General features: G+C 36.7%; 2 protein-coding genes across 6 annotated transcripts in view; one reads left to right on the top strand and one right to left on the bottom strand.

The window, feature by feature from the left end:
* The window catches only part of LOC104736766 (mevalonate kinase), a 5,133-nt gene extending 3,509 nt beyond the window's left edge, over positions 1-1,624 (top strand). Inside the window, exons 5-8 of one of the 3 annotated variants that reach the window (XM_010456820.2) lie at positions 11-67; positions 139-546; positions 648-757; positions 1,449-1,624. In XM_010456820.2, coding sequence (XP_010455122.1) covers positions 11-67; positions 139-546; positions 648-745 — 563 coding nt within the window. In that variant the 3' untranslated portion in view covers positions 746-757; positions 1,449-1,624. Of the gene's footprint in view, positions 1-10; positions 68-138; positions 547-647; positions 934-1,448 lie in introns of those variants that run through there. The other 2 variants (XM_010456819.2, XM_010456821.2) reach the window with 2 other exon arrangements.
* Positions 1,007-3,918, bottom strand: LOC104736764 (pentatricopeptide repeat-containing protein At5g27460-like). 3 transcript variants are annotated; one of them, XM_019234476.1, is made up of 3 exons: positions 3,573-3,918; positions 2,562-3,488; positions 1,007-1,401 (listed from the first exon to the last, which is right to left on the bottom strand). In XM_019234476.1, exons 1-3 carry the CDS (start codon positions 3,900-3,902, stop codon positions 1,111-1,113), a joined length of 1,548 nt encoding a protein of 515 aa, XP_019090021.1. In that variant the 5' UTR covers positions 3,903-3,918; the 3' UTR covers positions 1,007-1,110. The 3 variants fall into 3 exon arrangements, with proteins under 3 accessions (XP_019090021.1, XP_010455120.1, XP_010455119.1); XM_010456818.2 differs by lacking the exon at positions 1,007-1,401 and adding an exon at positions 1,698-2,136 and having other exon boundaries at positions 2,606-3,488; XM_010456817.2 differs by lacking the exon at positions 1,007-1,401 and adding an exon at positions 1,698-2,346 and having other exon boundaries at positions 2,816-3,488.

Here is a 13,330-nt window from a genome sequence, read left to right as displayed (position 1 = left end):
GCTTTTGAAGGCGAAAAGATCATCCATGGGAAACCTTCTGGGATAGACAACACCGTCAGTGCATACGGTTTGTTCTAACTCAAAAAAATTCTATTATAAGTTAGAGAAATGAAGTGTCTATTTCGGCGGTGGTTGCAGGCAACATGATCAAGTTCTGCTCAGGCGAGATAACTCGGTTACAGTCCAACATGCCTTTGAGAATGCTGATCACCAACACTAGAGTCGGGCGGAACACAAAAGCTCTTGTCTCTGGTGTGTCACAGAGAGCGGTGAGACATCCTGATGTGATGAACTCAGTGTTCAACGCCGTGGATTCTATAAGTAAAGAGCTCGCTGCGATCATTCAATCTAAAGACGAGACCTCAGTTACAGAAAAAGAAGAGAGTATAAAAGAACTCATGGAGATGAACCAAGGTCTGCTCCAGTCAATGGGGGTTAGCCACAGCTCGATCGAGACTGTGATCAAAACCACGGTCAAGCACAAGCTTGTCTCCAAACTGACAGGAGCTGGTGGCGGCGGCTGCGTCCTCACTCTGTTACCAACCGGTATCCTTTTTCAGAAAATTTTAAGCATACTTTGTTTTCAATTTGGGTTCTTGATTCTTGAATTTTAGTTAATCCCCCTTTGCAAAACGAACTGGTTTCAGGGACGGTGGTGGACAAAGTTGTGGAGGAGCTCGAGTCCAGCGGTTTTCAGTGTTTCACAGCGTCGATCGGTGGTAACGGAGCTCAAGTTTGCTATTGATCATACTGTGAAATCATATTTGGCCTCTCACCATTCTTAAACTTGCAGACATGTACTTCAAGAAGGCTGCAATTAGAAATCCAAAGAGTCATTTTTTTTTCTTATTACTGATGTGTTAAATGTAAAATTGCTTTATTACCATGTGAAAATGATTTGAAAACAAGTAATAAAAATTTAATTTTTGTCTTCTGAAATTATTGTGTTTCAATTGTAGAATTCAATGAATTTATAATGGACATGATAAGAAATATGAAATGACAATAGTTAAACTCACTTTCGTAGAAACATATGTTGTAGATTATATATACTTTTGTTACATCACATCAAATAAATAGTTTTGCTTTCACTTTGATCACCTGTTTTTTTTACAAATCTATTCGGATTTTGTCCAACTTCATCATTTCATAGATGTCAAAAGCTGGCCTCTGGGCATGTTCATGCATTCTAAGCAACAATCTATATAACGGTAAGCTTGCAAGACCAAGACGATGCAAAGCTCTAACATACGCAGTTGCTTCTTCAATCTTCTCCTCTTTCTCAAAGTACTCTGCAATCGCCAAGACGATGTTCTGCGATGGTCTCCAATGACATCCCTTCATTAGTTCAAACGCTCTGTGCATAGCCTCGATGGCTTTGTCCATATGTTGACACTTCACCCATCCCTCCATTAAAATTTCCCAAGTCTNATTGATCATACTGTGAAATCATATTTGGCCTCTCACCATTCTTAAACTTGCAGACATGTACTTCAAGAAGGCTGCAATTAGAAATCCAAAGAGTCATTTTTTTTTCTTATTACTGATGTGTTAAATGTAAAATTGCTTTATTACCATGTGAAAATGATTTGAAAACAAGTAATAAAAATTTAATTTTTGTCTTCTGAAATTATTGTGTTTCAATTGTAGAATTCAATGAATTTATAATGGACATGATAAGAAATATGAAATGACAATAGTTAAACTCACTTTCGTAGAAACATATGTTGTAGATTATATATACTTTTGTTACATCACATCAAATAAATAGTTTTGCTTTCACTTTGATCACCTGTTTTTTTTACAAATCTATTCGGATTTTGTCCAACTTCATCATTTCATAGATGTCAAAAGCTGGCCTCTGGGCATGTTCATGCATTCTAAGCAACAATCTATATAACGGTAAGCTTGCAAGACCAAGACGATGCAAAGCTCTAACATACGCAGTTGCTTCTTCAATCTTCTCCTCTTTCTCAAAGTACTCTGCAATCGCCAAGACGATGTTCTGCGATGGTCTCCAATGACATCCCTTCATTAGTTCAAACGCTCTGTGCATAGCCTCGATGGCTTTGTCCATATGTTGACACTTCACCCATCCCTCCATTAAAATTTCCCAAGTCTTGTAGTTTGGATTACCTCCTCTCTCCAATACACGATTGTGCAATGACTCGGCTTTGCGGATATCTCCCTTACGCACATAAGCACCCAAAAGAACATTGGAGACCCTAACATCATAGTTAAAGCATTGAGCCTCCCACTCGCTAAACACTCTCTCAGCCTCTTCAAGATCACCAATTTTCACCAATGACGACAACACGCATATGTAATTCGCACAGCTAATCCTACCACAAACCGATTTAGAAGCTTCCCAAAGACGAACAACTCCTTCCTTATTCCCTNGCTCTAACATACGCAGTTGCTTCTTCAATCTTCTCCTCTTTCTCAAAGTACTCTGCAATCGCCAAGACGATGTTCTGCGATGGTCTCCAATGACATCCCTTCATTAGTTCAAACGCTCTGTGCATAGCCTCGATGGCTTTGTCCATATGTTGACACTTCACCCATCCCTCCATTAAAATTTCCCAAGTCTTGTAGTTTGGATTACCTCCTCTCTCCAATACACGATTGTGCAATGACTCGGCTTTGCGGATATCTCCCTTACGCACATAAGCACCCAAAAGAACATTGGAGACCCTAACATCATAGTTAAAGCATTGAGCCTCCCACTCGCTAAACACTCTCTCAGCCTCTTCAAGATCACCAATTTTCACCAATGACGACAACACGCATATGTAATTCGCACAGCTAATCCTACCACAAACCGATTTAGAAGCTTCCCAAAGACGAACAACTCCTTCCTTATTCCCTAAAGACGAGTAAAGCGTGATGAGGAAGAAATATCCAAGCCTATTGCTTCTATTCAACATCTTTTCCGCACTCTCAAGAACCAACTTAGCCTTGTCATCAAAACCACACTTAATATAAACATTAGCCAAAGTACACAACGAACTCCACCCAACTTCAACACTCTTATCACCAACCATTTCTCTATAAACCGTTTCCACACCCGTAACCCCATCAACCTCACAACAAGCATTCATCCAAAGATTATACGAAAGAACATTTCTCGGTATCTTATTCCCTTTCATCATCGAAACAACCATAACCACTTTCTCAAACTGGTAACTAGCTTCATAAAGCTTCATCATCTCATTAAACGGATGCGGAGTAACAAGAAACCCCAATCTATTCAGCTTCTCCATAAGAGCTTCTGCTTCTTTAACCATTTTCCTCTTCACATAAGCACGAAGAAGAGGGAGATAAGCTGATTTCGCTACTCTGCTAGACACACAACTATGTACTAGTAGCTCAAAATACTCTTCTGCTTGTTTCAAACCATGAGCTTTGATGATCAGCTCTAGTTTAAGAGCAATGTCATAAGCACTTAATTGAACATCTTTTTGATTCTCCTCCATCCACTCCATCATCTGTTTATACACAGAACACAAAAGACTGGCTAATTCTGAAACTTTCATAAAAAAACAAAGGCTTAAATCTCGGTTTTTACAAACCTGTAGAGCGAGATCGTGGCGATTAGATCTAATGAGACGTTTGGAGACAAGCCGGAGCTCAGATAACGAGACGGCGTGGCCAGAGTCGATCCGTTCCTGAAGCAGAGAGGGAACGCTGCGTCGTGGACCGGTCTTTCTCAGTATCTCCTTCAAGCCATTCCGATGAGGTACTACTACGGTATCGAAACCATCTGCAATTGAAGATACGAGCCTCGCTGCTGCTACGCCGGCGCTGGGAAATATCGTCTTCGCAACGAAACGAATCAGCATTGGAGCCGCGAGACGAGTCTGGTTCAGCAAGTCTTGCTCCAGTTTCTCACTAAAAGGCATCAAAGAAGTGGGACGGTGAGAGTGGATTTGGGCCGTTGGCTAATATGACAAACCCAAATCATAAATTTTGACTCCGAATTCACATAATAAGTTAGGGTATCAATTACGAAAAATGACCAACACCCTATAGAGTGCCACCTGTCAAACCAAATTAAAAGCATCAAAAAATTTAAAATAAATATATTTTCAAAGAAAATATTGATATGTTATCGGTAAAGAACTCGAATTTATTATTCTCATTTTTTTGGATATTTACAAATAATTGATATTGAATGATTAAGGAGTATTTTTTTTAATTAATTAAAAATTCAAACATTTTAATTTTAAAATATATTTTAATTATTTTTATAGCAGATTTAATTATTCTAACATTACTAGACTAAAACATTTTCAAAACCCAAATTTATTCACCTATTAAAAAACTGATTATCATTCACATATTTAAAATTTCCAAAATAAAATTATCACAATAATCATTATAATAGTCAATTGACTTATTTAATACCATTGATATAATATTTCACGCGTGAAACATATTCTTACACCAAAAAAAAATTGTATAGATTGAAGAAAAAGCGGATTATATATTTAGTTGATACATAATAGTTTGATCTAAACATAATCTTATATCATAAATTTATACCGTTGCTACCTAGTTTAAAATTAGTAGTGCGGCATAAAAAAATTTGCTAGTGCGGTACAGTTCAACTGCGATACGTGCGGGACAAATATATTTGCGGGACAAGTGCGGCTAATGCAAAATAAGCAGTACAAAATAACTTTTGATTGGTAAAAAACTATTTAGAGTGCGGATTTCATATTATTTTATTAGTAACTAGTATAATTAGATATTTTAATTTATTTAATATTAACAATTATATATATATATTTAACATAAGGTATAATTTTAATATATTTTCGCAGATTTGGTAAATAGATTTTTTATACAAAATATATCTAACATAAGTAAACATAATTGTATAAAACCTAATATCTCTAATTATTAAAATACAATATTATTTTAATATTATATAACCATCATATGAAAGGAAAGAGAGTAGAAAAGAGATTCTAATACTAGATAGAACTTATATATTTATCATATACGTATATACTAGTGGAAGAAAATTAATAGATATATAATATTTTAACAGTAACAAAAATTAAAAATTAAAAGTATATATAACCAACTGCGTTATTTGTCTGACCGCTAGATAAAACTTGTTTTGGCTTTTAAGTGCAGTCCATGCCTTATTCTGTCTTCCCAAAACCGCACTTATCACTTTTTTTTTCTATTTTGCAAAACCACAAATTTATTAGAAAAATGTTGAATGGTAAACGAAGCGCATTTTTCAATATATGTTTATCAATTACGCAAATAAGGGGCTTCCATTCAAGGCCTAAAAAGAAATTTGAAATATTTTCCTTGTCTTTTTTTTTTCTTTTTTATATCACAAACAAAATCAATATTTATATAATAAATTTAGAGAGGCTTAGAACACATTGATATATTCTTTAACTAGAATATATGAACATGTGGTTTAGGCGTTAGAATTTTCTCAACAATTTGAAGAGTTACAGCAGTGATTGGAGATTTGATTAATATTGTAGAGAAATTCATGAAAGTGTGTCCTTAGAGAAATATTTTTTTTATATTTAAAAAAGATCGGAGTTTTATTCACTATCGAATGAAAGATATTTAAATCAGTGATAGAATGTTGGTTGAGGAAAATACAAATAGAAAAGAAGAAAAAAATTAAATTAAATTCTAGAGTTATATTCAAGAAATTGAATAGTTAGCATGAAAGGAAGTTTGTCTATCTTAATTATAACCATTAAAGAGTTAACCATGCTGCATGAAAATCTTTTTGATAAAATAGAATTTGAGAGTCCATGGTATTTAGTTGAGAAGCTTAAATACAAATATATCTAAATACTTAAGTTTTAGACAAGAATTGTAGGACGTTTAAATGGTTTTATCTACTAATCAAATGTGCAAATGGTATGATTATTTTACTTCCTAAAAAAAATATGCTAATAGTTTTTGTCTACAAAAAGCACTTAAGAATAAGATTTCGCTTTAAACAAAATTTAGTATTTTTTGTGTCCTCACATAAAAATCTTAGTTTTGTGTGTTAATATATAACTTTTAATCTTTCAAATGTAAAAATATAAGAAGCAAATAATATAAGAACTCACACCACGTCCGTACAACCGTATGTCCGTACAACATAGTCAATGGGCCATCCGTACAGATAGGAGAATAAGCGAGTCCAGCCTGTGAAGAGAAAACCCTAATTGTCTCCAAAGCATCTAGATCCTTCCTTTGTAGCCGTTGTCGATCTCAAGCAAGTGGGCACAAGTGGGCACAAAGAATAGTCACATGTTGACTTAAGGAATGAATGTCACTATCAGCCATGTAAATTTTGTATAGCATCTTGTAGGAATATGCTTCTTCCTTTGTCTATTATTAGAATGTAACTAGGATCCATTTCAAGTAAGAAGAGAGAATTCTCTTTCTCCATTACACTTTTTACACTTCCGATTACACTCTCTCTCTCACTTGCAAACTCTCTTCTCTCAAACTATCTTCACTTGTGTTCATCATACTAAACGCTTTCTAAACTTACATGGTATCAGAGCCTAACCGCTCCTGAACCTGAATCTCACACCCACCAAAACACTTCCGCTTCAAATCTCTTTTGCTTCTACCTTGTTCTGTTTCGACTTTGAAAGTCTCTCTTCTTTATCCGTTGGACATTAGCTTTAACCAACGGTTACTTCGACATGGAAGGCTCTAAGACCTTGATTGTTCCAGTTACTCTCAAAGGAAAGAACTATTTGCTGTGGGCAAGAACCACAAAAACGGCACTGTGTGGCCGAGGGCTTTGGACCCACATTACCTCTAGTGAAGCTCCCAAGGAGGCTACAACAGAAGATGACAAAGATATTGTCACTAAGGGCGAAGACAAGTGGTTTCAAGAAGACCAAAGTGTTCTAGCCATCATTCAGAACTCGCTTGATGCTCCAATACTCGAGGACTACTCCTATTGTGAAATGGCTAAAGATCTATGGGACACATTACAAAATGTGTTCGGAAATGTTACAAACGTCAACCGCATCTTTGAGGTCAAGCGAGCCATCAACAACCTCAGTCAAGAGGATATGGAGTTCACCAAGCATTTTGGCAAGTTCAGATCTCTTTGGGCTGAACTAGAGATGCTGAGGCCGGCGACTATTGACCCGGCATTTCTAAACGAGAGGCGTGAACAAGACAAAGTGTTCGGTCTACTCTTGACACTCAACCCATCTTACAATGACCTCATCAAGCATATCTTGAGGTCGGATAAGCTTCCAAGTCTCGATGATGTTTGTAATCAGATACAAAAAGAGCATGGCTCTATTGGACTATTTGGGGGCAAAGGAGAGCTTGTTACTGCCAACAAGGTGGAGATGGCCAATGCAAACAAAGGCTACTACAAGCATGATGACAAGAATCCACCTGTTTGTGACCATTCCAAGAAGATTGGCCATTTTAAGAGTCGGTGTTGGATCCTTCACCCTCATCTTCGTGTCAATCGGCCCATGAACAACCAGGGAGGACCACCGCGAGCTCATCAAGCAACTATGGTGGGAGAAGCAACAACCTCCGAGCCAAACCATCAAGTCTCCAGAGGGAATGGAACTGCTCTAGCTGCCTCCTCCGAGCTGGTGAGGAAATCAGACCTTGATGCACTCATCAAAGCCCTCAAGGAGGCCTCCAGTAACTCCTATCTTGCTTTAAACAAAATTAAACCACTTATTGTTGATTCTGGTGCATCCTATCATATGATTAGTGATCTTAAGTTAATTAGTAAAATTAAACCTGCTAATAGAAATGTTATTATAGTTAATGGTGAAAAGGTACCAGTCAAGGGAATTGGAGATTTAAAATTATTTGATAAAGTAACTAAAACATTTTATATGCCAAATTTCACCTCTAACTTGCTATCGGTTAAGAAAGCTACCACTGATTCAAATTGTTATGCAATATTTGGTCCTAACAATGTTCATTTTCAGGATATTGAGACAAGTAAAGTTCTTGGCCAAGGAGTCTCTAAGGATGATGTCTATGTGCTTGAGGACTTGAACCTATCTTCATCTTGTTTTAATTCGGTTGCTGTTAAATCTAATGGTACAATTTGGCATGCTAGATTAGGACACCCTCACACTCGAGCTTTAGAATTGGTGTTTCCTGATATTTCTTTTAAAAATGATGAGTGTGAAGCTTGTATCCTTGGCAAACATTGCAAGGCTGTTTTTCCTATATCTATGACTATTTATGAGAATTGTTTTGATTTAGTTCATTCAGATGTTTGGACCTCTCCTTGTTTATCTAGAGAAAATCAAAAGTATTTTGTGACTTTTATTGATGAAAAGTCCAAGTATACTTGGATAACTCTTCTTCCCACAAAAGATAGAGTCCTTGAAGCTTTTATTAGTTTTCAAAATTATATAACTAACCATTACAATGCCAAGATTCAAATTTTGAGATCAGATAATGGTGGGGAGTACACAAGTCATGCCTTTAAACGACATCTCTCAAACCATGGCATTATTCATCAAACTAGCTGTCCTTACACACCACAACAAAATGATGTGGCAGAGAGAAAGAATCGGCATTTAATGGAAGTGGCCCGGTCCATGATGTTCCATACATCAGTTCCAAAACGTTTTTGGGGAGATGCTGTCCTAGCCGCATGCTACCTGATCAACCGACTTCCTACCAAGATTCTTCAAGACGTTTCTCCCTTTGAGGTATTAAACAAAGAACCCCCAACACTTGACCACTTACGAGTTTTTGGTTGTGTATGTTTTGTTTTAAAACCAGGAGAGCTGCGTGATAAACTCGATGCAAAGAGCACCAAGGGTATGTTCATTGGCTACTCTACAACACAAAAGGGGTAAAAGTGATACGAACCAGAAACAAAGAGGGTAATGGTGTCACGAGACGTCAAGTTTGTAGAATCAAAAGGCTATTATGATACAAGCAATTGGGAAGAGCTTAAAGAGTTGTCACACTCACCATCCGATCGTGCAAACAATCTCCGCATTATACTTGAAAGACTTGGAGTTACAAATGATAGCACCGGCCAACACTCAAACACGCCTGACTCCACGGAGCCATCACCGGAGCCATCTAAAGAAACTCCGATTGAAAGTCTTGTTACTGAAGATATGAGTACTGATCAAGATCACCACGAGCCGGAACCAAGTGATGTTCATGAAGACTTACCACTAAGTGTCGAGACTACTCCTACAACTGACTCAGAAGAGGAAGATAACTCTAGTGATGTCATTCCACTAAGAAGAAGTCAGCGGCTTAAGTTCCCCCCATCAAACTTGACAAATACTCGTGTATATTACAACAATGTGGTTGCTGCTCATCCCATTCAAGCTGTTTGCACCCTTGCACACTTCCCTTTGGCACACCAAGCATTTCTTGGACAAAAGGACAAACATTAGGTTCCACAAACCTATGAAGAAGATAAGGAGCATAAAGTGTGGTGTGATGCTGTGAAAGCTGAGAAAACAGCCATGGAACAGAACCATACATGGGACGAGGCAGATTTACCAAAAGGCAAGAAGGCAGTCACATCTCGATGGATCTTTACTATTAAATACAAGAGTGATGGGGAGATTGAACGTTATAAGGCAAGACTGGTCGCACGAGGATTCAGACAAACGTATGTGGAGGATTACCTTGATACGTTTGCTCCGGTTGCTAAACTTCACACGGTCCGTGTTGTTATCTCATTGGCTACCAACTTGGATTGGGAACTTTGGCAAATGGACGTCAAGAATGTGTTCTTGCAAGGCGAACTTGAAGATGAAGTGTACATGCGACCTCCACCCAGATTAGAAAAGACAATTGGTCCGGGTAAAGTGTTCAAGCTCAACAAAGCCATTTATGGCCTGAAACAGTCACCCAGAGCTTGGTACCATAAATTGAGTACTACATTACTTGGGAGGGGCTTTCGCAAATCAGAAGCTTATCACACCCTCTTCACATTACCAAGTGACAAAGGTATTGTAGTCATTCTAGTATATGTTGATGATATCATCATATCTGGAAGTGACAAGGTAGGAATTAAAGAAACTAAAGACTTTCTCAAATCAGTCTTTGATATTAAAGATCTAGGAGAACTCAAATATTTTCTTGGTATAGAAGTTTATAGGTCTAATGAGGGTTTATTCCTATCACAAAGAAAGTATGCTCTTAATCTTTTGAGTGAAGCAGGAAAACTTGGTTCAAAGGCTATGACAACACCACTTGAAGAAAATTATAAGGCAGGAGGAAAGGGGGAGCTTGAGGCGGCTCCATTTGAAGATGTCACAAGATATAGGCGATTAGTGGGTAAGGTTATATATCTTACCATTACTTGACCTGACATTTGGTTTGCTGTGAACTAGGCCAGACAGCATATGCAAAACCCCAATGTCCATCATTGGAACATGGTGAACCGTATCCTCAAATACATCAAAGGTGCACCGGTATAAGGCATTTGGATGGGAAGGAACAAAAACACAGAATTGGTGGGATATTGCGATGCTGACTATGCCGGAGATCGTGAGGATCGTCGATCTACCACTGGATATTGAACATTCTTAGGAGGCAACTTAGTAACATGGAAAAGCAAGAAACAAAAGGTGGTATCACTCTCAAATGCTCAAGCTGAATATAGAGCCATGAGGAAGCTGACTACCGAATTGATGTGGTTGAAAGCATTACTAAAGGATCTTGGAGTTGAGTCTTCAAAGCCTATCACGATGCACTGTGACAATGAAGCAGCCATACACATAGCCACAAACTCAGTGTTTCACGAGAGGACAAAACATATTGAAGTTGATTGCCACAAGGTTCGAGAACAAATTCAACTTGGTGTCACTCTCCCATGTCACACCAAGAACTCCGAACAATTAGCTGACATTCTTACCAAGGCAGCCAGTCCACAAGTTTGTGAGTACATACACTCCAAACTCGGCCTTAAAGATCTCACTCGGCCATGAGGTTCTTTAACATGGCACCTACACTCTTTTTCCTTTATGTATAGTTTTTCCCAAGTGGTTTTCTATACTAAGGTTTTTAATGAGGTGGGTGTTCGTGAGTCCAAGCTTGATGACCATACTCGATCAAGCTTGAGGGGGACTATAAGAACTCACACCACATCCGTACAACCGTATGTCCGTACAACATAGTCAATGGGTCGTCCGTACAGATAGGAGAATAAGTGAGTCCAGCCCGTGAAGAGAAAACCCTAATTGTCTCCAAAGCATCTAGATCATTCCTTTGTAGTCGTTGTCGATCTGGGCACAAGTGGGCACAAAGAATAGTCACATGTTGACTTAAGGAATGAATGTCACTATCAGCCATGTAAATCGTGTATAGCATCTTGTAGGAATATGCTTCTTCCTTTGTCTATAATTAGAATGTAACTAGGATCCATTTCAAGTAAGAAGAGAGAATTCTCTTTCTCCATTACACTTTTTACACTTCTGATTACACTCTCTCTCACTCGCAAACTCTCTTCTCTCAAACTATCTTCACTTTTGTTCATCATACTAAACGCTTTCTAAACTTACAAAGAAGGTATTGCAATAAATATATATATATATATATAAATAAACCCGCACGTAGTGCGAGTACTCATCTAGTTTTAATTAATACTATAAATTAGGAAAACAAAATACAAAAGCCCTAGTCGTCGCGTTATTGTCCTTGGCTCCCTTTTTAAAAAAAAAAAATATGTGAATTTTCATTGAAGAAAATCTGATTAGAGTGATTACAATAGCTTGATACGTAAGATAACTTTTGCCCAAAAAAAATAAAAAAATAAAAGGATATATGTGGTGGAAAATAGCAGAACAAGTCACCTAGATAGTTCTAAGCCATACGTGCAATAAGCTTGTGAAGTTTTTCTGATGGGCCTTTGCAAGGATGGCATCATGTACCTGCCAGTCAAGAGCCTTGAAGAGAACATGTGCTGGAGTAGTGGTGTTGTTATGTAACATGTTGTTCCTTTCAATCCAAATAGAGTAAATGAGTACCTGTGCAACAAGTCTACAGAGGGTTTGCGGAGAGATGGCATCTTTGATGTCCATCCAGGCCGATAAGGCATTCCAAGTGTGAAACACAAAGGGAGGATACACTAAGGTCGCAATGAAGGAAGAGATGGTCTTGCGTCTCTCGCTCAAGACCACAGAAACAACACATTGTCGCAATATTCATACCCCAGCTTGCTAACATTACTTTTGTTGGGAGACTGTTGAGGTGGGTTTGATTTCAAGGGTAAATAAAAAAATGGTAAATAATAAATTGGGCCTGTAAAGAGATTAAGCCCCAAAAAAAATGGTTATTGGGTAACATTCGAAAATTTAGCCTCATTAAATAAAAAGAGTGGCTGACATGGTAGCACCCAAAATGAGAAACTGGAAGTTTATATATATAGATATGTGATAATGTGAAGAAATTTAATGTATAACAATTAAGATATTTACAAAATATGTAAATATCAACACTATAAGTAATTTTAAATTTTCGTTTTTTCCTTTGCCACTAAATTTTTAAAGAGTAATTAATATAAAAAATTTAGGTCCGGGACATGCATGAGAATAACTTTAACATGCCGCGCTCTTAACTTTGACCCGCTGCGGCCCCAAAAAAAATGTGGACTGATTTGTTTGACACTTCTATATAAACAATTATTATAAACAAACAAGTACAACTTAACAATATAAATGGTTATTAATACTATAAATTAATTTAGAACGAAAATAAATTATTGTGGATTATAAAATGCGATATACCAGAATTTAAATTGTAGGATTAACAATCAAAATATAACTATAAATCTTAAACATCAAATAAAACATATAAAATGAACTAACAATTACAACTTGAAATTTAATGATTTTGATAAAAGAATAATCTCGTGGTGTTAAAATCTAGTGTTTCTTATTTTTAAAGAAAAAAAGATTCTACGATCATTTTGTTTTGAGATATATTTCATGCATCTCCAGATTTGTAGTTATATATAAAAGAGAACCATAAGCCTACAAAAAAAAAAAGAATGATGATCATACTTAATTATGATAAATAGTAAGGACTGTAATGCAAACTACACTTCTAAGAACTCATTTCTATTTTTAATTAAACAATTTTTTAATTTATCTAATAATTAATTTATCTAATAATATAATAAATAATATATGATACAAATAGTCTTAAATTAAAAAGGAAAAAAAACTATAATTCTTTTCATTGAAATTGAAATATTTGCGGGGCCTTTTGTGATTCATAAAATAAATTGGGGATTTGTTTTGCAATTTACAATAAATAATAAAAGTTACAGGAAACCAACCATTGATAAAATCAATTTACAGGAAAA

The sequence above is a fragment of the Camelina sativa genome, chromosome 13 (assembly GCF_000633955.1).
Source record: "Camelina sativa cultivar DH55 chromosome 13, Cs, whole genome shotgun sequence".
Lineage (NCBI taxonomy): Eukaryota > Viridiplantae > Streptophyta > Magnoliopsida > Brassicales > Brassicaceae > Camelina > Camelina sativa.
The sequence above is the reverse complement of the archived record's forward strand: the minus strand, read 5'-3'. Positions and strand labels throughout refer to the sequence as shown.